The sequence below is a fragment of the Fusarium redolens genome, assembly GCF_020744475.1.
Source record: "Fusarium redolens strain MPI-CAGE-AT-0023 chromosome Unknown BKA55scaffold_22, whole genome shotgun sequence".
Taxonomy (NCBI): domain Eukaryota; kingdom Fungi; phylum Ascomycota; class Sordariomycetes; order Hypocreales; family Nectriaceae; genus Fusarium; species Fusarium redolens.
The window spans coordinates 709,927-732,889 of record NW_025763685.1 but is presented as its reverse complement, the minus strand read 5'-3'; the positions used below and the strand labels follow the sequence as shown (position 1 = coordinate 732,889).

The 22,963-nt window shown below is 44.4% G+C and overlaps 6 protein-coding genes across 6 annotated transcripts; 2 read left to right on the top strand and 4 right to left on the bottom strand.

Annotated features, from left to right (window-relative positions):
* Positions 1 to 1,506: 1,506 nt before the first annotated feature.
* BKA55DRAFT_598860 (uncharacterized protein) lies at positions 1,507 to 3,641 on the bottom strand (the record flags this gene model as incomplete). The annotated part of the gene is made up of 6 exons (XM_046196298.1): positions 1,507 to 1,560; positions 1,621 to 1,902; positions 1,966 to 1,968; positions 2,093 to 2,327; positions 2,392 to 3,040; positions 3,083 to 3,641. The coding sequence occupies 6 exons, from the start codon at positions 3,639 to 3,641 to the stop codon at positions 1,507 to 1,509; spliced, it is 1,782 nt and encodes a 593-aa protein (XP_046043313.1).
* A 260-nt stretch (positions 3,642 to 3,901) lies between these two features.
* BKA55DRAFT_625963 (CHAT domain-containing protein) lies at positions 3,902 to 7,931 on the top strand. Its single transcript, XM_046196846.1, has 2 exons — positions 3,902 to 4,322; positions 4,393 to 7,931. Exons 1-2 carry the CDS (start codon positions 3,945 to 3,947, stop codon positions 7,576 to 7,578), a joined length of 3,564 nt encoding a protein of 1,187 aa, XP_046043312.1. The 5' UTR covers positions 3,902 to 3,944; the 3' UTR covers positions 7,579 to 7,931.
* A 1,246-nt stretch (positions 7,932 to 9,177) lies between these two features.
* On the bottom strand, positions 9,178 to 10,447 carry BKA55DRAFT_715599 (uncharacterized protein; the record flags this gene model as incomplete). Its single annotated transcript, XM_046200888.1, has 2 exons — positions 9,178 to 10,354; positions 10,421 to 10,447. Coding segments are annotated over 2 exons (1,204 nt in total), but the record flags the coding sequence as incomplete, so codon positions are not given.
* A 1,034-nt stretch (positions 10,448 to 11,481) lies between these two features.
* On the bottom strand, positions 11,482 to 11,733 carry BKA55DRAFT_583272 (uncharacterized protein). The gene has a single exon (XM_046194189.1). It carries the CDS (start codon positions 11,702 to 11,704, stop codon positions 11,528 to 11,530), a length of 177 nt encoding a protein of 58 aa, XP_046043310.1. The 5' UTR covers positions 11,705 to 11,733; the 3' UTR covers positions 11,482 to 11,527.
* A 390-nt stretch (positions 11,734 to 12,123) lies between these two features.
* BKA55DRAFT_583271 (uncharacterized protein) lies at positions 12,124 to 13,903 on the top strand. Its single transcript, XM_046194188.1, has one exon. The coding sequence runs from the start codon at positions 12,163 to 12,165 to the stop codon at positions 13,819 to 13,821; it is 1,659 nt and encodes a 552-aa protein (XP_046043309.1). The 5' UTR covers positions 12,124 to 12,162; the 3' UTR covers positions 13,822 to 13,903.
* A 5,297-nt stretch (positions 13,904 to 19,200) lies between these two features.
* On the bottom strand, positions 19,201 to 21,442 carry BKA55DRAFT_583270 (heterokaryon incompatibility protein-domain-containing protein). The gene has a single exon (XM_046194187.1). The coding sequence runs from the start codon at positions 21,209 to 21,211 to the stop codon at positions 19,457 to 19,459; it is 1,755 nt and encodes a 584-aa protein (XP_046043308.1). The 5' UTR covers positions 21,212 to 21,442; the 3' UTR covers positions 19,201 to 19,456.
* Positions 21,443 to 22,963: the final 1,521 nt, after the last annotated feature.

Below are 22,963 nucleotides of genomic sequence, written 5' to 3'. Positions count from 1 at the left end.
ACGTGGCGCTGGAACGTGGTCTTGTCAAATCAAGTAACCAACTCGTCGTGAAAGTCGTCCCTCTTCCGTTTCTTGGCTGCCAAATCATAAAGGGTCAGTTAATTCGGGGGCCGCTCCTGCATATATCGTGTTGCTTTTGATAGATCTAGATGAAAAATATTATAGGCCTTGCTAAGATGACCTTCGATGTTCCGACTGTTAGATGAGATATAAGCCTTTGGCCGGGGAACGCCATGCTAGACACAGTGGCAACAGAGCCATGTATGGGGGCCAGACTCATTGCCTTTAGACCTAGCTTAAACGTCATAGCCGTGAGCCCAAAACCAGCCGGTAGCTTAACTAGTTCGAGCTAAGAGGACCCAATGGCTGCAGACAGCTTGCGATACTGCATCCCAGTCTTTGATGATTGAATGGCTGCTGCGAGACAAGGAATTATGCATAGGCAAGGTTGGGTCTTCTGGATAAGATATTTCTGATATAGTAGTATCAGTTGCATAACTAAATAAATCGCTTTGAGGTGCCATTTAGGCAATAGTTTTAGGTGGCATTAAGGGCAATAAGAATATGTCAAACCAAGACCCAAGCGAAAAAGGGGGATGGCGTGGGGCAATCGGGAAATAAGGGACGGTTAGGGAAGGGAATATCAGAGGTACCGATACTTCGGTGCAGGAGGATGCCACTAATACCGAGAAAGTACAACTACCTCACCCAATTTTCACCGCAGTCTTGGCATCTATCTATATTTCGTCTATCTACCGGACCCCCAGGTAGATAGATAGAAGACCCACATGTCCTCTAGTAGATAGATAGATGTAGATCTACATCTATCTACATCTACATTTCATCTACATCGGTAGATAGATTCGCCAGCCTGGACGCGGCCATCAGCACCAGAAATCTCGTCAAAGATGATTGGGCCAATGTTAGGGGCAGCTTGAGCGAGAATGCCGGAGCGCGCATCTACCTCCAAGTCAGCCTTCATAGTTAAGTTGGAGAACATCATGAATACTGACCTAGGTACTTCTTCTTATCAGCTGGGATAGGGTCATCATAGGCCTCATAGAAGTCGTAGAACATAACACTAAAGTGCTTTATAACTGTATCAGTCTACCATACTGTTAGCCAGACAATCTGATAACTCTATTATATGCACTTATATTAGTATAGTCCTCTAGATTGTAGCTAATAGGGAGGTTAATCTACTGATATTTACTAATTATAGAGTTCCTATTGCAGCTAGAGCTAGTAATAACATTAAGCTAATTATCTGAGCTAATACTGCCTATAAAGTATAATTAGAACTAATAAACTCTAATAATATAGAGATATAATAAGACTCACTGTAAAGGAGAATCTTAGCACTACTGAAAGTGCTAGCAGCAAGAATAACACAATCAGTTTTAAGAGTGAGCTTAACAGTACTGATATAACTAGCGCTAGAAAAGGGCTTAACCTTAAGGCCTATAACATGACCGCCTGAGTGAATGACACACCTGACTTAGGTGTTCATCCAGTGACGAGAATAGCAGGATCGCCATTCATTGTTAATTTTCCATTTTCCTAGACTAGGTTTAATACTGATCGAGAATGGTCTAGATGAAAAGTAGGAAGAAAACTCACCATTTTCGCTGTTCCTGAGATACACGTTTCGAAGAACGAAAAGATAACAGACCCATCTAGGGCTGATACAGAAGAAAACATCTGCGACTGCTTTTCGAGTTCAGGTGAACCGATTCGCAGCGATTCAAGAAACTCGCGGTTGGCCTGCGATCCAATGACAGACAGCAAGGCAGAATTATCCATTCCGCGATGAGGAACGCCGAAGAACAGAGCGCCTCCGGTAGTTCTAAGATTGAACATGTCCGTTCCGTCACCTCCGGGCTCGTTCTGTATTACCAGAAGCTTATATTGACATTAAAGTCAACTTTCATAGTCATGGCGTTAGAAAAAACGAGGAAAACGCACCTCCTTGATGATGAGACCGCCTAGACTGTGGCCTATGAAGATCAAGGGTCGTTTCTTGACGATGCCCTTTTGCAGTTAGTTAATTCTTTTCACCATTAGCCGACAGCTGCCTGGCCATTGTACTGACTGGTCTGATTGCTCTTAGTGAGCCTCTTAGCCTCTCCGCGAGGTCATGAACGCTCTGGAAGGAGGGGCTGTTTTCAACACGAGCGTCATAGCCGTACAAAAGAATCCTTGCAGTGCACCCGGCCAATGCAGCCCTGAGATGTGCTGGTAACGAATCCTCAAGCCACATGTAACTACCGCCACGTTCTTTAAAGGACCCAAATGCGTGTCCTCCAAGCCCGTGAACTGCAACGATACTGTTGGTTGGTACGATGAGCTATTCTGCTTCCATCAAAGTGTGAGAGAGTTTATATGACGTACTCAACTTCAATCTCAGTAGGATTTGCAGAGATCGTTCCCACAACGGAAAACCCAAGGAAGTGCGTGTCCAACAGGAGTTTAGTATTTGTGTTTGCGTTTAAATCGGATTCGTTTCCTTGTGGCGGCAATGTGATATTCAGATACCATTCTTTCTTTGAGGACTTCGTCTGCAGGAAGTCAGGAGTTGTATGGAATGATAAAACGGACATCATCTCCTCCCTGCTGCCATATGGATTCGGCATGAATGAATGTACCCGAATCGAAGATGTCGCAAGATCGAGAGCTGTTGCGAGACTTCCGATGAATTGGCCTCTAAAACAGGATGCTGGAATCCCCTGCACTCTATACACAGCCCCTGAGGATGTGGAAGCAGATTCGCGCTTAGGTGTCGGCGAAGGTGCTGTCATGAGACTTGAGACTACGGCCGAAAGCGCGGATGATGATGGGTTAGCTAGGGCAATGTAGTCCGCCAAGGTTTGGGAATCGAGTCCGTTTAGCTCCATCCCCGGAAGCGGCCTGCCCTTGTGAGTGACGCAGTCGAATAACAGGGGATCATCCCGAGACCATGGAGTGTTGCTGATCTTGATAAGGTTAAATGCAGTAGTAGCTTCGACCTCCACCGTGGCCTGGAATGGCCCCTGATGTGTCACTATGAGGCCCAGTTTCACTGGCTCACAGATCCCGAACTTACTTCCGTGGGTCTCATTTATGTTCCAGATTACCTCGTCTGGTTCTTGGGCGCCTTTAGACAACCAGGTCTTGCCCCGGATAACGAACTCGTCTGGCGGCCAGATAAAAGGGTCTGATGGTAGAATCGACGCTGACTTTCGCGATGCAGGCTGTGAGCTCCGGGACTTGGTACTTGTCGGAAAGAGCTGGTGAATAACAGGATGACTGGCGCCGGGCTTTTGTCCTTTGAATGAGATAGATATTTCCGCGCTCTTGTACCGAAGTGGTCCAGAGCCTGCTTTAAAGTCAAACTGCATGACTAAGAGCGCAGCAGGAGTAGTCGGGCGGCTAGGACTGTCTCTCCATGTTCCGTATGCCACAGAGCAAACACTTCCAATAACGCCAAGGCCAAGAAAGTCTATATGTGTGATCTTGGTCCTGGTGCTGGTGTCGTCGACATTGTGTTGTCCCAGCCACAGGCCCTCTTTCGGATTGTCAAAATGGCAGAATCGCGGCTCCCAGCTGTCGAGGATTCCCGCTTCGGGCTCCGCGGAGGCGTAGTTGGGAACTGGCTCGTCCATGTTGCCCTGGCCGAACAAAAGTCTTTTGGCTTTGTGAGAGTATCCTTCGAATTCACCACCGTTGTCGACTTCCTTTCCTTTAGACTCTAGTAGATGTATACTGTGGAGAAAAAGGCGCGTGAAGGTCAAGGAAAGCTGCCAACGTATTTATGCAATAAGCACGTGGCTAACTTTCAGCCGCACGTAGGTGTCCAATCTTACACCTTCCTTAGTAAGGCCATGCAGTTGCGTTGAAGTCCCAGCCAATCCAAGCTGTGTTTCCCCTCCCTACCAACGCCAAATTCTTACCTCAGACATTTCAACATGACTTCGTGGGCAGAGATCAAGTCGACTTCTCAGCATCTAAATGATGTAGGGAAATACGATGATGCTATCAAGATACTCGAGGAGTTTCTCGAAGCTGCGCAGGGCGACGAGCGACTCTATGCCACGGCTGAACTGGGAACGGTACTCACCAACCAGGGATGCCTAAAAGCTGCGCTCGACATTCTCGAGAATATACTAGAGACCGATGCGGCCCTGTACCCCGCGGACCATCCTCTGTGCCTTCAGCTGAGAATGCAAGCTTGTCGGCTGCGTCCCATCGTCAAAGCCTCTTTCAATGGAGTTCTCCATGATGCATCTGACATCCACAAAACATTTTATGCCTTGGAGGACATCGGAGAAATGAATCATTTTACAGTCAGTTGGTTTCAAACATGTTGAATGTTCAACTTCTTCCGAAGAAAAGACGTAATCCATGTCTCTGTAGACACTGACTCACGTGATCGTACAGATCAGCATCAACCTGGCATATACTGCGCTTCTCTTCATGACAAACGACTTGCACGACCGAATTCCAATTCACAAGCTGAAAGCTTCCATCGCCTGGCAACTTCCTGCATTTCGGGGATTGATGCGAGAGGGACGGGACAGAGAAGCTTTTGCCGTGGCTCAACACTACATCCGTCTTTTAAATACTTCAACCGCTCAGCAGGATGGGCTGGAGGATATGAGTTTCTCATCTGTGATTGAGATGGTGGAAGCGATCATGGCATCACCAAATACGGTGCTAGTTTGGAAAGCTGCAGTCGTTGGTGAGCTATTATACCTCAGAAATCTGGTTCATGAACCTGAGTGGGAGCGATTAAAAGGTTTAGAAGTGGATGCGATTAGGTTGTTCCAGTCAGTCGAGCATAATCATGCGGTTGTGGACATAAAACTTCGACAAGCATGCACCCGACTCGCACAAAGCTTTCTGAACCTGACAACAGAATTGTTGCAAGAAATACAGGGCTATTTCCACGCCTACGAGGAAGCCAATGCGCTGAGCGATTACAGCAGGGCCGTCTTACTCATGCTCAGCAGCATACCCCCGGGACAAGGCTTTGACCTCAGAGTTTCGCTACTGGCCATCTACTCTCAGCTCTCTAATATCACTGGTGCAAAGTTGGAATATGTCGTCTTGCAAGTCCGGCATATCAGCATCTGGCTAAGCCATTCTACGAGGTCGTCCCAGGTCATCGAGTCCGCGCGCAGTATCGATGAACTCATCGGCCTGGAGGACTGTAGATGGGTCAAAGGCATGATTGCGAACATCACCTCGAATGCATACAACCTACTTGGTGATGGTGACAATGCATTGAAGTGGGCAACAATTGCGGTTGATAGGTGGGGAGAGGTATTCCGAATTGAGAGAGCCGGCGCAACTCTGATGGTTCTTATGGCCATGTTGAACAAATGCAATGGCTTCCGATCACCTGGAGTGACAGAAGTGATAGATTTTGCAGAAAAGGAAGTCGCTCGCCATCTCGATGAGGGCTTGTTTCTGGCCGCCTTCGAGAAAATGGCCGTGCTTGTTGGGTCGATATTTCTACCCAAGGGTGACGAAAGAGGGGGAACATGTCTGGATAAGATGGAGGAATGTCTTCAACATCTCCCAGGCAGAGCTACTCCCGACGAAGTCGATCATTGCAGAGCTCAGCTATGCCAATTGCGCGGTCAGGCTTTAATGGGAACTGAGCCAGACCATGATGTGAGTGATAGACGCAACGACTACTTCGAGCAGGCGGTCGCACTCTACATGAAAACCCGGAATCCTATAAATGCCGCTTGTGCCCGACAGATGCAAGCCAATGCGCTTTATACAACCTTCCAAGCTCGTGAGCCACCGTCTTGGAGCATGCTTCGACGTTGTATCGAACTGAGCGACATTGCGAAGGATGTCTTCGAGGCACTCGACAACACACTTATGCTCGCGGAATCGGCACGCTTGTGTGCATTCTTTCAGTTCAAGTCCTGGTCCCACGGATTCGTCAGTGGTGACACAGCCCTAGCTGCTTTGGGGAAAGCAGAACAGGCCTCGGCAGATCGGAGAGCTGAAGTATCCATCCTGGCGAGTTTCGAGGCTGTGTCGCGCAAGCAGCAGTTCGTCATGGTATCGGGAATAGAGGATACATATGCCAGAGCACTTGTCATCTGTCAGCTGGAGGGCAGAATGGCAGAGTTGTGGGACTGGATCCAGCGCGCCAAGGCGAGGAGCGTAGGTGATCAGCTGACAGACCAATTTCCGATCCCAGCAACACTTCACGAGGATATAATGCGGGATCCCGAGATGAAAGCGCTGTGTGAGGAAGAGGAGTCTGTAACGCAGCAGGTCGCCATCGCGGACCCAGTTGCGCGGCTCAAGTTGCGTAGCGATCTGCATATAATTCATGTCAAGATGGCCGGCTATCCAATCCTCAAACAGGTCCTCGATCTACGGAAGAGCACCCCAGTCTCTATCTCTCAGGTGCGTGACCTGGGAAGAAAGATGAAGTGTAATGCTGGAGGGATGGACGTGGTGTTTGTTGACTGGATCAATCTCGGTGGCACCATCTGGACCGTTGCACTCAAGGGAGATTTACCACCACAGGCTGTCCACTGTGGGATCACTGTCGATGAGGTAAAGGCTTGGAAACGGCGATGGCTCGACGCTCAGGACGGTGGACGCCCGGCTGCTTTCTTCGTCGACGATGAATACGACGAAGATGAGCCAGAATACTGTCTGCGAAGTATCGATAAACTCGTTGCTTCACTACGCGACTTGACACCAGAGGGAGATCTGCTCGTCTTCTGCCCAACGAATGTTCTGCATTCGATCCCGCTCCACGCGCTGTGGGTAGAAGACGACACACCGGTAATCCAACGCAATCCCATTATCTACAGTGCAAGTTTGACGACCTTCTGGCAGTGCTCTCGACGCTCTGAGCTTACTGGATCCATCTCCACAGATCTTGGGTGGAATATGGCAGGCGTCTATGAATCTAAGAACGACCGCATATTCTCGTCAGAGCACGACGCGGAGCAGTTGAATGTCTACACCACTTTGGACCACCTTGCAGAGCGTTACGGGGGGAAATCCATTACCGGCCAAGCTGTGACGACAGAATCTTTCAAACACATGATGGAAAACTCAATAATGTTCCATTTCCACGGCCATTGTCGTCTTGATCAACCCACACTTGGAGACCAGAGTCTTGAATTAGCCAACGAGCTCCTCCCAGTTCGGAAAGTGTTTGAGATGAAGCTGCGAAATCCGCACATAACGCTTGTCGCGTGCGACTCAGCACTGCAGGTAATTTCTGCTGGCGACGAGCCTCTCGGCGTGGTCACGGCTCTGCTCTGTTCAGGAGCTAGTTCAGTGCTGGGTACTATTTGGCCCACGTTATCGAGCACTGGTCGGGATTTCAGTGACGAGTTTTACTCCGACGTAGTGAACCAGTACAGACAATTACAGCAAGGAGGATCATCCTCAACCATCGTCAATCTGGCTGAAGCTCTGCGGCGGGCTGTGCTTGCTCTAAGAACAAGGCGCAAAACTCGACAGCCATATCATTGGGCGGCGTTTGTGCTCCACGGTTCCTCGTCCATCAGACTCCCACACACATTAATCCCAGAGCGCCGAGTAAATGAGTGATCACGTGTAGAGGCTTCTTGAAGCCCGTTGATAATATGTCCGAACCGGTTGAGATGGAAATTCCAGCAAAAGCCAACCAAGAGCCGCGGAATGGTTACTTATCATGCGTTGAATGTGGCAATAAAAACACTATACCCGGCATACAAACAATGTCTCTTGCTGATGTCTTCATAATATCTCACAGTATCAATGCGAAGTCCAGTACGTCTGGATGGATCAGCACTATCTATAATACAGTCTCAAATAAAGACGAGGGTATGTCAGTTAAAGAATTTTGGCTTTCACATAACACCTTAATTAATCACCCGATAAAGTAAGTTCAATTAAAGACATAGTATATGACGTCTGTAACAATTTCATCTCCTTACATACTCCATTTCATATCTCAATGACGGCGATAATAAACCTCGTCGGGGTTGCTCTGCGTTCTGAACCACAAGTAATTCGTGAAAACATCCGTTCCGGACATCCAGACAGTATAGAGAAGCCCGCCTAGTACCGCAAATGGCCTTGTATATTTGTTACTTAATAAAATAGCCTTAGTTCGTTCCGCAAACGAAAGACTACCCCAATTATCACTCAACGCTGTAGCACGGTTCTTACCACCTGCCTCGACCAGCATACGGCGTAGCTCATTCATCTTTGCGTCGTATTGCTCAATAGCTAGAGCTCCTCTCTTGACAACTGCGCTGGGCACCTGGCTTTGATCGTCGATCAAATCAAGGGGTGTCTTCCAGACGGGACTCCCGAAGAAGTAAGTCATGATGTTCACCTCCGCTCCAACTCTCCGCATGGCCGAGAGAAGCAGCTTGGTGACTACAACATCACGCGCGACACAGGCAAAATGTAACGCGGTGTAGCCCCGGATCTCACGGGCTTCGAGCTCTTTCTTGGAATGCCACTTGACCAGCAGCTTCTCGAATATCTCACCGGGCGCCACCTTAAACTCGCCGTATTTGTTATACCGGAGCCTGCCAACAGCTGATGCGTGGAGTGCTGTAAACCGCTTCCGTGCCGATACCTCGAAGGAGATTTCGGGTATACCGAGCAGGAACTCAACTGCGTCAACGTCATTGTCCGCAGCAAGTATCTGGAACAAGTTTGTACTCGTAGGACGCGGACCGAGGACCTGATTTGGATCGGCACCATACTCTAGAAGCAATCTGGCACATTTGAAATCGTGGTTACGGACAGCGGCCGAAAAAGGCGAGTCACAGTAGCTCTCCATGGTTGCGAGCTTGGGTTCCCTTGAGAGAAGGAGTCTGGGTACGTCCTGGTCAGGGAAGTAACCAGCGGCACAGAATAGCACAGCGGTTTGACCACTACTGGTCTCTGAAAGGATATCGGCGCCAGCGTCAAGCAGGGCTTTGCATATGATAAGGTTGTTCCGCATGGCCGCAATGTGTAGAGGTTTCCTCCCCCATCCGCCAATATACGACTTCTCCAGGGTAGGTTGACAACCGAGGAGGGACAGTACATGTATCACAAGTTCCGTATCCCCAGTCAAGCAAGCTGTGAGAATGGCACTCTGCCCTGTGTAGGTGACCCGGTTTAAAGTTTGTCCGGGGTTGGATAGAAGAAGCTCGAATGTTTGTTGGAGAGCTTCCTTTTGCCTTGGGCCATGGATGCACATTCGAGAGAATCGACTGTTGGGATCACATGCGTATCCAAGAAGTGAATAGGAGCAATAGTTGATGCAACCTAACCCGTCATCTTGGTCTGCCCTGAATGCGGCCAATATTCCTCGAGGCGGAGCGGTCTTGCCAGCCCATCCCGGAAGCATGGTCGATTGATGGCCTAGAATAAGACTGAGCATCTGGTCATCGTGGTTTTGGCAGGCTCTATGAATAGGTAACAATTCCCGCTCGTGAATATCGGGCATCTCGTAATTGCCAGCCGCTCCAGCTTTCTCGAGGGCATCCACATTGAAGCGATTTAATCCCGAGAAAAAGCAATCAGCACCGCGTTGGAGAAGGAATGTGACGACAGCCTGTCGTCCAAGAGTCACGGCCCGGGAAAGGGGAGTGCCGGGCACTATTTTTAGGCCTGTAATAACGACGTTCGGGGCCTGATTCCTGACCAGGGCGTAGGAGAACAAAGACAAGCGGCTAAAAAGGATAGTCCCCATCGTCTCAACAGCCTCGTCAGGAAACGACACTAGCCAGTGAAGTGCTGTCTCTCCAGCGAAGCTAGCATGATCCACATTGGCACCGCGTAAAAAGAGCTCTATTATGCAGCTGGCATTTCCGTGCCGGGTAGCGCAGATTAGGGGGGTTTCTCCGACGACATTCTTATCTTCAATTAGCTCAGGATATACGTCTAGAAACAGACACAGATGCTGAGGCAGGCCAAAGGTTGCAGCCCAGTGCACTATTGAGTCTTGACTCCCATTAAAGTTAGATGTCAGATTGCTATTCTCAGCCAAGAATTGCAGTATTTTTTCAGGTGTGTCTGAAACATTGACAGGATATGCGTCTGGGTCAAGCGGAGTTATGAGGTCCCAAGGATCAAAGAAAGTGTTTTCTTGACCGGTGATCTGTGCCTGGACGAGATGTGCGACTTGGTGTCCTAGAGACGTAGCCTTTTTTAGCCAATAAAGGCCCTTTTCGTCTGATTGCTCATTTCCAACCCCGTTAATATGGCACTGTGAGAGGAGGAAACAGGCCTCGGCTGCTCGCCTATCGTCAGGTATCTCGGAGATTCTTTCCAGACTGGATAATATCTGGGAAAGCAGAGACGCAGGGAATATCGATATGTACTCTAGCTTAAGTAACGCCTTAAACACCCGATTAGTATGGCTAGCTAATGTCCCTTGTCATTGGACTTGGGTTCCGGGACTTACATGGTCAGGATGCGGCTGTAGAGCAGCACTCAACGACGAGCTCCAGTTAAACTCGCAACTAAATACGATAACCGAATCAGCATGTGTCAAAATTAAGTCACGACCAAAACTTACTAAGGATCTCCGGTAAAGGCCAAGATCCTGTCAATCCTGCGTTGCGTAGGCACGGAACTAAGGGCATTTTCGAAGATGCAGCTAAAGTAGGCCCAATAGGCTTCGTCTGATTCACTGAATGTAGGCCGAACCGAAGCTTTAACCTTGTTGATAAATGTAACCTCTTTCTTGGCATTTTGGATGTAAGTTGACCAATTCGATTTTGACGCGGCCCTCAGCGGACAGTGAAAAGGTTCTTGATAAAAGAGGTCTTCATCATGTAGACCATCAAGCAAGACTTGCCACACAAGTATCCCAAAGCAGAAGTAGTCAGTATAAATTAAGGCCTCTCTCTCAAGCAGGGATGTAGCCTCCGGAGGCGTAAACGGTTCAGTGCCACCAATTTTTATATGCGCTCCTGACTCTAGCTCAGCAAGGAATATTGAGAACCCAAAGTCAATTAGCTTTGCCCTGAAGGAGCCGTCGTCTTGCTGAAAAACAACCACATTTTCACATTTCACATCCCCATGGATGACACCAACTTCATGCAGGACTGCAAGCCCTTTAACGACGTCACGACACAGTGATTCCTTGGTTTCGAGATTCTCAGCGCGGCTGGATCGGGCAAAGGCAGCGAGCGTTCCGCCGTTGGCATACTCGAACACCAGTACTGGCCGTAGAATGCCTTGGTCGTGCTCCCACAACAGATGCAGGAGGTCAATAATTTCCGGGGCGTCACGAACACGTCTATGCGTGAGCACTTGAACCTCTCGGATAAGAGCATCCATCTGTTCAGAAACCTCGTGGTCGGCACTACCATCTGGAATCGTGGCCCGACCTGCCTTGTAGCCACGTGCTACCTTGAGGATCACCGTGTCACCTGGCACCAGCCTCTTCTTGTAAGCGTGAAGGCGCCGTCCGACGGTGTGGCGCCGTACGGAGAAGGTCTGTCCAGCGGACAGGTTTGTACCGTCCAGAGCGTTGATAACCTCCAAGCGGAGCCATGGATTCTGCTCAAGAACGGTGCTCAGTGCTTCTAGAAACGTAACGAGGTCTTTTCTTGTCGCCTGGCGTCCTCGGTGATACTAGAGGAGCGGAACGCTCGGAATCACCTCGTGGCGGCCCAATGTATATGGTTGAGCTGGAGCGAGGAGGGCGATGTCCAAGAACGACTGAGGATGAAATGCTCATGTTGGAAACTAAATAGGCCAAAATCGAGGTGTACCAAACACGGGTTCGAAAGGAATAACAGACCACAGAGGGCGGGTGGATATTTGTGTCCATGGTGAACTCCAGGTAACCAACTCCGAGTTCTTGCTAGTGTCGCCATTAACATGCTTCATGGGCTGACATCTGTGACCTGTCATGTTGAGCTGAAAGTTTGGCGCCTGACTGGTGGTTCAGCTACACCATACTGAGAAGCCACGGCACCAAAACCGACCAAATCAAGTTCCGAGGGGGTACACAAGGTTCGCAGTTTATTACATGGCTGGTCTGGACCCAGGTAGCGCTTAATGTGGCTGCATAACTGTGTTAGGCTCCCTGAAAAAGGATTTAAGAGGCTTCCATTGGGCTGCAATTGGCACCTTATCTGATCCCATTCCCCAATTCCTTTACAGCGGGCGTGACCAAGTTATCTATCCACGACCATGTCAGACGCAGCAGGTCTAGTGCTTGGCGTGCCTGCCTTGCTCTTCACCTGCGTACAGTATTACCAGGCTTTCCTTACCTACGCCAATGAACAAAATGAGAAGGAGGACTTCTGCATAAGATTCGAGATTGAAGAAAAGGTTTTCTCCAATTGGAAGGCCAAAGCCATGCCACAGGGCAGGGTCGTCTTTACAAGCGACCCTGCCGTCGAAAGACTGACCGCATCCTGCTTGAGTCAGATCAAAGCTGCTTTTGAAGAGTCCGCAGCTATCTCGGGTAGCCGTGAAGGCACCAATTCAGGCCGACTCACCACTTTGGAGCCGCTCGTTTCGCGCCTGAAGAGGATCGGTTGGGCACTTAACGGGGCCAAGGCGGCAAACGACCTTTGGAAGAAGCTGAATATATACAACGATGCCTTGAATAGACTCTGGAACCTGAGCGATGGGTCCGTACAGCGTCAGCTGCTCCCCGAGCTTGACAACTTCAATAACACTGAGGGTCTGCGGTTGATGGAGGTGGCGCTCAGGAGGGCAGACTTGGCCGAGTATCGGGAGTTGGCTGCCGCTGTTCGGCTTCGTCGAGTCGCTCTCGAAGCCAGAGAGGCAGAAAACAAGTCTTTTCAAGACCTTGATACCGAATTTTCATTGATGCAGTTCGACGACAACATGGAGCTCGATGTGGGGGCCTTTGAGCCGCCGATCTCGTTTCGATCTCCTCAGCTGCCCCGTACTGCCACCGTCAACGGGCAAGCTGCGCTTTTGGAGTGGAAGGAATACGAGACAAATCATCCACCAGGTCTTACCCAGCGGCAATACGAAAGACTAGTTGGTAGCAGCATGCGGTCCCTTGCGAAATTGCTATCACAGGAAACGAAGCCTACCAAGCTCAGAGCCCTCCACTGCGTCGGCTTCTACGAGCCGTCAACAGAGGGCCTCGCTTCTTCTGTGTGCTTTGCCTTCCGTCCTCCGCCCAACATGGCCACTGAACCAATCTCGCTGGCGACACTTATCAGTAAAAGCAAGAGACCCTTCAATCACGGCGGCGTCTCGGTAGATACTCGCCTCTTCCTAGGCGACCGCTTCGCCCTGGCCCTCACACTCTCCAAGGCCATCTATCAGCTTCACTACTTAGGCTGGCTACATAAGGGTATCCGAAGCCACAACATCCTCTTCTACCGACCCAGCAACGCTCGACACAGCTGGAGGCCTGACCCAAATCAAGTATTCTTAGTAGGCTACGAGTTTGCCCGCCCGGCCTCGCAATCTGGCCTGTCAATTCCGATAGAGAACACGGCTGGGGTAGCGATTTACCATCACGCTACCTACGTTGACAGCATGGCAGCTGGCTACGAGCCTAGATTTGACCTGTACAGTTTCGGAATCGTCTTAATTGAGATAGCACGGTGGCAAACGGCGGAGGAAATGGCGGCGCATGGCAACGTCAATGCCTCGAACCCACGAGAGTGGGCTGCTTATGTAGCCAACTATCTGTTACCGGTGGTCGAGGAGAAGATGGGTCAGGTGTACGGAGACGTTGTGCGGCGCTGCATCAAAGGCACTGTTGGTGGCAATGGCCCTATTACCCAGGAGGGATATAAGGAATACTTGAAAAGCCTTGATGCAGAGGTAGTAACAAGACTGGAGCTTTGTTTTGCTTGAGTAGAAGTCTGTGTCAATTAAAGGAAGAAAGCTATTAAAGACACTGCACTCTATTGATTGCACTAGAATGCAGAAACCTAGAGTTAGTATATATTAAATTGTAACTATAAGTCTAAAAATACCTTCTGGTATTATTTAGTTTATAAAAGCGTAAAATCTTTTTCAAAATCTTTTAAAATCTAATCTTAATACTTATATCCTTAGTATTAGTAGATTTTTTTAAGTAATGCAATTAGTTACAATACAGCAACCGCACAGTCTATAACTTCTATAATAATACTGGCGTAATAAAAAAAGTGCATCAGGAGTAACTTGGCGATAGAAGGAGAAGATGTTCGATGGGAGGTTTCTAGTGGCGGTTAACTGAATTTGTCTTACTTTGTGCGCCTTGGACGAAACCACGTCAACATATGCATCTCTTGATAGCTGCCTCAGTTAACAAAGAAAAGCCGCACTCCAATTGGGAAGCTAGCATTAGTGCTGGCGAGGAGAAAGAAAAATTATTGGTTGCACATGCATTGTCTCTCTAGTCGGGCGACTGCATGCACGCTGCGGTGGTGATTAGTACACTTGCAGTTGGGCAGACTGGGCTTCACTGCGCCATAAAAGCAAAGCTAGCTGCGCAGGTTGCATCGAAGGAATAAACCAGCCAATAAGAAGGTTTATCACGTACTTTTATTAAAAAATAACCAGCAGGGGATTGAAAACCCTGTCCCTTTTTCAGTGAAAGAGGAACTAGCAGGGGTGTAAGCCAACGAGAGATAGTAGATTTCCTCTTTTACTGAAAATGGGACGGACAACAGGGATGTAGACCCCAACAGAAGAGTGCAATGGTTGTTCATCTCTGACTAAGGGGGAGCTCGAGGCCCAAGGTGCGGTAGTTTGTATTGCTCTTTCTCTGTTCCTGGATCATATCGGAATCGGGTTGGATCGCCGCTGCGATCTTTCTTCTTTCTGCTACCTGGATCGACCTGTAATGTCTCCTCATATGCTGCTGCACTTCCTTGCCGTTATGCATATAACGGCATACTTTGCAAATAACAAATGGTAACTCCGTATTATTGGTTTGCAATAGTTAAATATTAATTGATAAATTATCGGGTGCTTTGTTTTGATGGCTGTTGACCTATTGATTCTTTCTAATATACTTGCTTTTGTGGTTACTATGGCTTAAACCTTAGCTTAGTGTCCTGTATTGCTACGGGTTAATGATAACTGTGGATTGATAACTATGGATTAATGGGCTATGTTAATTAATATGACCTACAGGTAATCTGCCCTTATTAACTGTTATAACTTGGCTGCCCTTATTATATTAGCGCTTCTTTAATTTATATATATTTTCCATCGGATTTAGACCTGTATCTGCTACATAGCTTGGATAGGCTCCCAATTATATATTAAACTAGAACAGGATACTATAACTAAGTGCAGCACTTTATAAGCCAGGCCACAGAAGTCTACTATTAAAAGTCATTAGTTACCATTCTAGGATAAGACCTTGCCAGTATTACTTTAATAAAATTAGAAAATTAACCCTTAAGATTGCTAAAGGGCATTAATATAATATAGGAGACTTAAGAACTAGCCTATAAGTAATAGCATATTATTATATATATATTTATAGCAAGCTGCATTAACATACACAATAAGCAAGTAAATCAGATAAGTAAGTAGATTAAAAACCTTAACCTTTTAAAGATAAATTATAATAAAAATATAACAGACTATCTAATTAATTAAAATTAACTACTATACTTATCTCTAGAGGCCTTAATACCTTCCTAATAGGTTCTTATATTATATCTAGTCTTACTGCAAGTCCTATATTACTAAACCCTTAGTTATGCCAAGCTTCCTTAACTACTACTTCTTAATAATTTAGCTATTACCTATATATCTATATCTATCTAATTAATTAAATCCTAACCTTCTTATATAGTTATACTCCTTTTATTTTATAGGCAGGTCCTTTTTGCCTAGTGCTATTAGTTAAGTATATTATTTACCTATTAAAGCTCTTAGTTCTTAGCCTTTAATAAAGCAGTCTTATATATATTTCTCTTTATTACTTTAGTAAGAGATTAAAGAGCTTTAAGGATTAACTTTAGAGAGCTACTTTAATATCTTCTAATTTATCTTTAAAGGTATTTAAACTATAATCTAGCTTTAAGGACTATTATTAAGGTCCTTAAAGTTTAAGATTAAGCTTATTAAACTACCTCCTTAATAGGCATTAAAGTCTATAGCTATATATTAAGCTTTAATATTATAACTTCTAGGTTAAAAGGAGCAAGACTAGCTCCTTTAAAACCTCCCTTAATATTTAACTTAGTTATAATTAATTAAAAGGCAGTATAAAAGGCTAGAAAGAACTTAGTCTTAAAAATATAAGTTATAGACCTTCTAATTAGTTACTTTATTTCTTAACTATATGCCTTTTTTAATAGCCTAAAGTACTTAATATTAAGGGGCTAAAGTAGGTAGAAAGAATAAGGTAGTATATAGAGTATAATAATATTATTTTCCTTATAGTATATCTAGAAGTTAGTTAAATAGTAACTTTTATAGCTATTAAGGATTAGAAAATAATAAGCATTAATTAATTAGTTAGTTATATATTAATTAAAATACTTTAGCTACTTAAGGCCTATTTTATTATTTATCTAGTTATTTTAGGTTATAGTAATAGCCTAAGTAGCCAGGAGGTTACTTTCTTAATACTAATTAGTAAGGTAATATTAGCCTGTAATTATAATAAATAAATTAATTACCTAGCCTTTTATATTAATTACTTAAATTACTATAACCTATTTCCGATTTCTAAGCTATATTAATTTTAGTCTTTTATGCCTTTCTAAGCTAGTATTAACTATACTACTTAAGATTATACCTATTATAAAGCTAGTCTTATTAAAGTTCTAGATATTATCTAATTAGATATTATACTTTATAATTATATTTTATATAAGCCTAAACTAATTATAAATAGTAATTAAATCTTTATATTTAGCCCTTTAATAGTTATATCTTCTTTAAAAACATATCTTAAGCTATAATTATTACTTAATAAAATTAATAGCCTAATACTTATTAATTAATAATATATTATAATTAGTAAGTAGTTAATTTACTATTTCTTTAATATTATAATATTAAGAAGGAAATCCTTATAAATTTAAGTTAAGGATATACTAAACTATAATCTATTCCTCTAAATTACTTAGTTTCTAATTATTTAGGACATAATTAGAACAGGCTTATATACTACTATTATAGTAATAGAGGGTTAAGAAGTTAACCTAATAGATCTTTATAGCTTATTACAGACTTAATTTAAGGTTAGCTTAATAGGCATAAAGTATAAGAAGGATTTAAGCCTCTTTATTAGATTAAGATATATTATCTTATTAAGAATTAATTAATTAGATAGTTAGATGTAAGGTTAAGGGATTTTTAATCTACTTGCTTATCTGATTTACTTGCTTATTGTGTACGTTATGCCTTTATAGTAGCCTATAATATAAAGGGTATATAATACTATTATAATTATATAAGAACTAAGGTAATACTATATTAAGAAAGATTAATTAAAAATAATATATAAGTCTTATTAAGATAAGGGTAAATTAATAAAGCTAGAGGTATTTACTACTATTAGGGGTTAATAGCCTATATATAATACTAAAATATATTAATATTATTAAGCTTATAAGCCTACCTTTAAAGTCCTTAATAATAATAAAGTAATAAAAGTATAATAAGATATTAACTATAAGGTCTTAGGAGAGATACTCCTACTTATTTAAAGACTAAGCAGGAGTTAATATAGTATTAAAAAGGCTACCTACTTCTATATCTATATTACTTTAACTATTATATTCTAATTTATCCTATTTATTACTTTCCTTATATTTAATTTTAGCCTTGCCTTTATCCTCTTTATTCTTATAATTAATATTATTATTTTCCTCTTCTTTACCCTTATTATCGCCACCCATATTACTATTTATACTCTGCCCTTTATCCTGGTTATTAGTATAGTCTATATTAACAGGCCCCTTAGACTGCCAGATACTATTTACTTAAAGCTTATAAAGAGCTTTAAATTAATATTTATTTAACCCTTGCCTTATAATTGCCTATATAGGTATTAGTAATAATTAAGAAAATTAAAGATAATATAAGTTATTATATAATTAAAAAAGAAATTATAAAATATATATATAATATAACTGCTTTTACTTCTTAAGTTATAATAATTAATAACTTAATCTTATTAATAATAATATAATACTTAATTACTAATAGCTTTTTTATATTTATATTACTTATATTAGTAAGCGCCTTATTATTAGATATATAGCTACTAGTATTTTAATATATAATAGGATTATACTTACCAGTAAGTATTATAAATATACCTCTATAGTTACTAGTATTATAAAGCCACTGATGCCCCCTGCTTCCCTAATCTAGCTTATTAGTATGCTCGCAAATGCTTTATGCTTTAAATTATAAAGAGCGGTTAGTGGCATCTCCATGCTGCTATTTGTGTCTCCGAGTTCGTGACTAGTACTATGTTACATAAGCGACGTACGGCGTTAATAATCTTGATTACCAAATTCGTCTCATGATAAAGAGGTCTTCTGTAGTCGAGACCAAGGTACTATAACCGCTATGGCGTCGTCAGATGGTCAGGAACTAGGTTTAGTTTTCATATAGAACGTATAATAAGATACTGATGTGTTTACCCTTGCTTCTGCGACTTCCATATAGATAATCACAGAAGTAAATGCTAGAGGAGAGGCAAACAAGCCGTGTGACTGGGGTAACCTGTGTATACAATATCACCATAAAAAGGAAGCTTTGCCTCTTCCACTTACCACTTCAAGCAACAGCTGCTTGCTGCTCCTTTGGTTCGGATTCGAATAACCTGCTGAACCTGGAACTATGCCAACAGAAGACAGCAGTCGATCTAGAAAGAGGGACCGGAGTGGAGAGAATTTTAATAAGAGATGGCGTACCTTGCAGAGGACTCTATGTCAAATGCATGCCACGTATGATGTAGATGTCTACCTAGTTCTCCGTCGTAAGGGCCAGGTTTACGAAATACAGTCACCTCAAGAGGGATAGCCCATGTCACCTGAGGAGCTAGATAAAGCCGCGCGGATGAGTGAAGTCTTTCTGCAGCAATTCTGTATTTCCTCGTCAGACCACTGATAGATGTTACGTTCACCGCCCCTCTTTGACGCTAGTAATGGCGTTAAAAAGGCCGAGATATTGGACATAGTTTCTCACGGTATCATTCTCGGTAGGCATAATTCACTGAACGATGCATATTTCGCCGTCCAGGATTGGGCTTAAATAATGAAAAGAGGCCTAGGCAGCGATTGAAAGTAGTAAAGAGATTAGCTCATGGTGCGGGGGAACGAGAACCATAAGCCGGATCTCAATATGTCCGTCGAGAAAATTTGCGAGAATCAGTATAATTTCTCGCTCCTTAAACTAGCCACATGTATCGAAACATCTTCAATTGACTGTTACATAAATATGAGACCAAGGTTAGACCTTCCTGCTTATAACTATCAAGCAATGCTCTATCGCTACTTGTTAACGTAGACCAAAGTTCGCCTTAGATGAGCACAAAGATCTCGGGCGAGCCGACATTGCAGCCACTTCCACGGCGAGGAAAAGCATATGTGAACATATCCCTGTCCTTTAGTTTCCTTACCACTCCCATCGCGATGATAGCTGGACCTAGAAAGCTGAAGCGTCCTGCTTCTGTATCCGGCCGCAAGATGAAAGGCATCTCGGCACCAGATGGATGAATCATGATATCTCCCTCTCGCGCCAGATGCGACAGAAATACTAGGCAGCGATGTCGAAATGGATTGTACTCTTCGATGACATTGTTGTTCCTGGGTCCCAAGGTTGCCCAATTGTAAGAGCAGCGCTTCTCAAGAATCTTGTATACCTCTTCTATGCCTTTGTTGCCTTGGTTATCGGGCATCCACCAGTCATGGCTCGAATAGCAGCTCTCCAGTCCTACCCCTGAAGAGTAAGATCCCAAAATCTCGGAGTTGAACTCCCGGTGCATTCCGTTTTTCCACGGACTCTCTATCGAGGTGATAACTCCAATCCGTGCTCCCTCGAGACGCAAAAGCCCCTCTTCATCGTATGCTTGCACTGGAGGCCCCGTATAGGGCATGTAAAAGTGGAAAACGCCGAATCGAAGCATCAAGCGACTAACGTTTTGGCGCAGATCGATAGCCCAGGATGGCAAGTCATGTCCGATGGCGTCTCTATTGTAGAAGATTTGGAGGCTGGCAAGACTCTGGCTGATGTTGATTGTGTGCTTCTGGAAGCTTTCGAATACTGCCGAAACCGATTTTGAGTAATCAATCTCCGGAAACCCCTCTGTAACGTCGCAGGCATCTTTGGTCATCTCTGCAATGATTCCGAGGACAGCAAAGACCTTGTCTTGTGGCAAAGTCGCTTCATATAGACTGCTTCGCATAATCATCCTGAACCAGGCTTGATGATATCCGCCGTCCTCGGTATACATGTCACTCTCGCAATGCTGTTTGAAGAAGACGTATGCTCTCCTCGCGCTCAAGGCTCGTTCCCGAGGGTCGCGATGGGGCCTGAACGTATCCCGTATCTCATCCATGTCTGGAAGCAGGCAATCCATGACAAGCTGAAAGTATTCGAAAGAACATTCCTGGCTTCCACAGGCCACGTGGACTTCGTGAGCTGCATGTACCTCTTGTCGGGTCCAAGTCCGCTGGAACCACGGCTTGGTCTCGATGAGCTCGGTCGCTGCTCTGCGTGCTCTTGGGTCCTCGAGCTCTCCACGAATGCCACCCATACCATCCCTGCCGTAGGTCTTGAATAGGCTGAAGAGATATTCGTCATCATTAGTCGCCTGACCCAGCCAGACAACGACCCTGTACGCCTTGAGATAGATGCTGAACATCATCCCCACCTGACCTGCTTTCTCAATTAGGTCGTTTTGATTGATGCAGATAGCATCTGTCCACAACACTCGAGGTCGTTCCGGGAGTCGAAACTGTCTCAACGCCGCGAAGAGATTTGCAGAGATCCAGAACGGTAGCCCATTTACCAAGATTCTCTTGGTTGGCGCGGGATCCCCCCAAGTGTACGACAATGCCTCGTACCCAACCTTCTTGGAGCTTCCTGCAACTGTTGCGCCTGATTTCTTCTTGAGGTCTACCGCGAACAGGTCGCATTCAACCTCGACATCGGAGTCGGTCGCAGAATGAATTCGAAGCGCTCTTGTCTGCCGAGGGCTCAGTGGTTGATATACCTGGTACTGTGCCCCAATTTCGCCTTGGCGCTGGGCTGGATCCATGTTGGGCATTGTCATATCGGAAGGGGATTGTAGCTCATCCCAGGCTTGCAGTCAAACTTGAGCGTCTGGGGACGATGTTAAGGGGAGAAAAGAGGAGGTTATGAGCTTTCAGATCACCATTGGTTCGACATTGGCGGTAAGCCCCCGCTGGAATCGGCACAATAGAACACCGAGCCCTGGAAGTAAACTGAGAGAGCGCTGCTGGAGCTACTAAATATGGCGCAAACTGTTGCCGTTTTTGCAGGCATAAGCAGTGTGGGGAGTCTAGCAATAAGAGGTTGCAGGGTCTGAGGTACTTACTTAATCGGTTCGCCCACGCACAGACCACTTGCATGCATCTAGGGCTGATATGGCGGGGCTACCGGGGCGTACCTACCTGGTGTCCTAGTTTCTATCTCCCTCCTCCCGTTCCCGTTCAACTCATTCGACACCACCGCTCTTCCCATCATCCTTCGCAGCCCCCCTGTCTTCTCTAGCTCTCTCTCCCAAACCGAATGACTGCCAACTTGAATCGAGCCGACAAGTAACGAGCCGGTCCCAACGTCGCCGGCCTAGTCCTACAGACCAAAATTAATTGTTGTGTAATTAATTTAATTTGCCCTGCTTTACAGGGGGGTAGACTTGAATCTCGAAAAATCAACTAGCGTGGGGTAGATTTAACTTTAATAAGGGGTTAACTTAGATTTCTAATTAGTGGCTAGTTATATATTTAGGCAAAATAACACTTTTATGGCAGTATATCAAGTTCTGGCTCTAGTTTATTAGTATCTGGTATAATAAACTTAAGATTAAGCTAATAATTATTATTATTAATATTATTTAAAACTAATTTATTAGGCTATGGCGCTTAAGCCTATAACAGAGCTTAGTTTTTCTAATCTTATATACCTATTTATATATCTTTTTTAAATATTAAATTCTTATTTAATAGAAATACTAATATATATACCTAATTAATAAAGTTATTACTTATCTTATTACTAAGTATATTAAAATAAGCCTAAAGACTTAATATTAATTAATAAAAGAAATTAAAGTAATACCTAATATACTTAAATGCTGGTATTATAGCTTTAGTATTTGCCAGATTTAGGCAATGCAGAAACACTATATTAAGTCTTGTAGCTTAGTTAATTGTAGAGGTAAAGGAAGCCTGTTAATAACATATTTAATAGCTAATCCTCTGCTACAGATAAATGGTATTATATATTAGTAATTCTTTCTTACTTATAAAGGTAGTAAATAGTTATAAATTAATATATAAATAAAATAATAAGTAAATAAATTAAAAATAAAACCTATTATTAAAAAGTTATAAAATTACTTTAAGATTTTATATTTAAGGTATTTACTTATTTATAATAAGATATAAGTTCGAAACCTTAATATTAAAAAGTTATAACTTAACCTTAAGTAACTATTAATTATATTATTATTAATATATTTACTCCTTAAACAGAGAAAGCGCTGTTGGTGCCTCCATTTTGGGCGGAAAGTGTCGCTGTTTTTGGAGGCTTCAGCAGTGCGGGGGCAGGGAACGATAAGAGGGGGAGGGCATGTACTATATACCTGCGTGACCCCTGGCGCGCAGATCCTCAGCACGTGCCGGGGCACTACAGAGAAAGACATACGTCCCCCTTTCGGTCACCCTCCATCAGCGACCCAGCGGTGTCTATTTTCAACATCCCTTTGTGTTCTCTATGTCTCCTGCTGCCCACATGCTGACCACGTCGAGGCCATTACTTGCCGCTGGGGTGTCGACCCTGG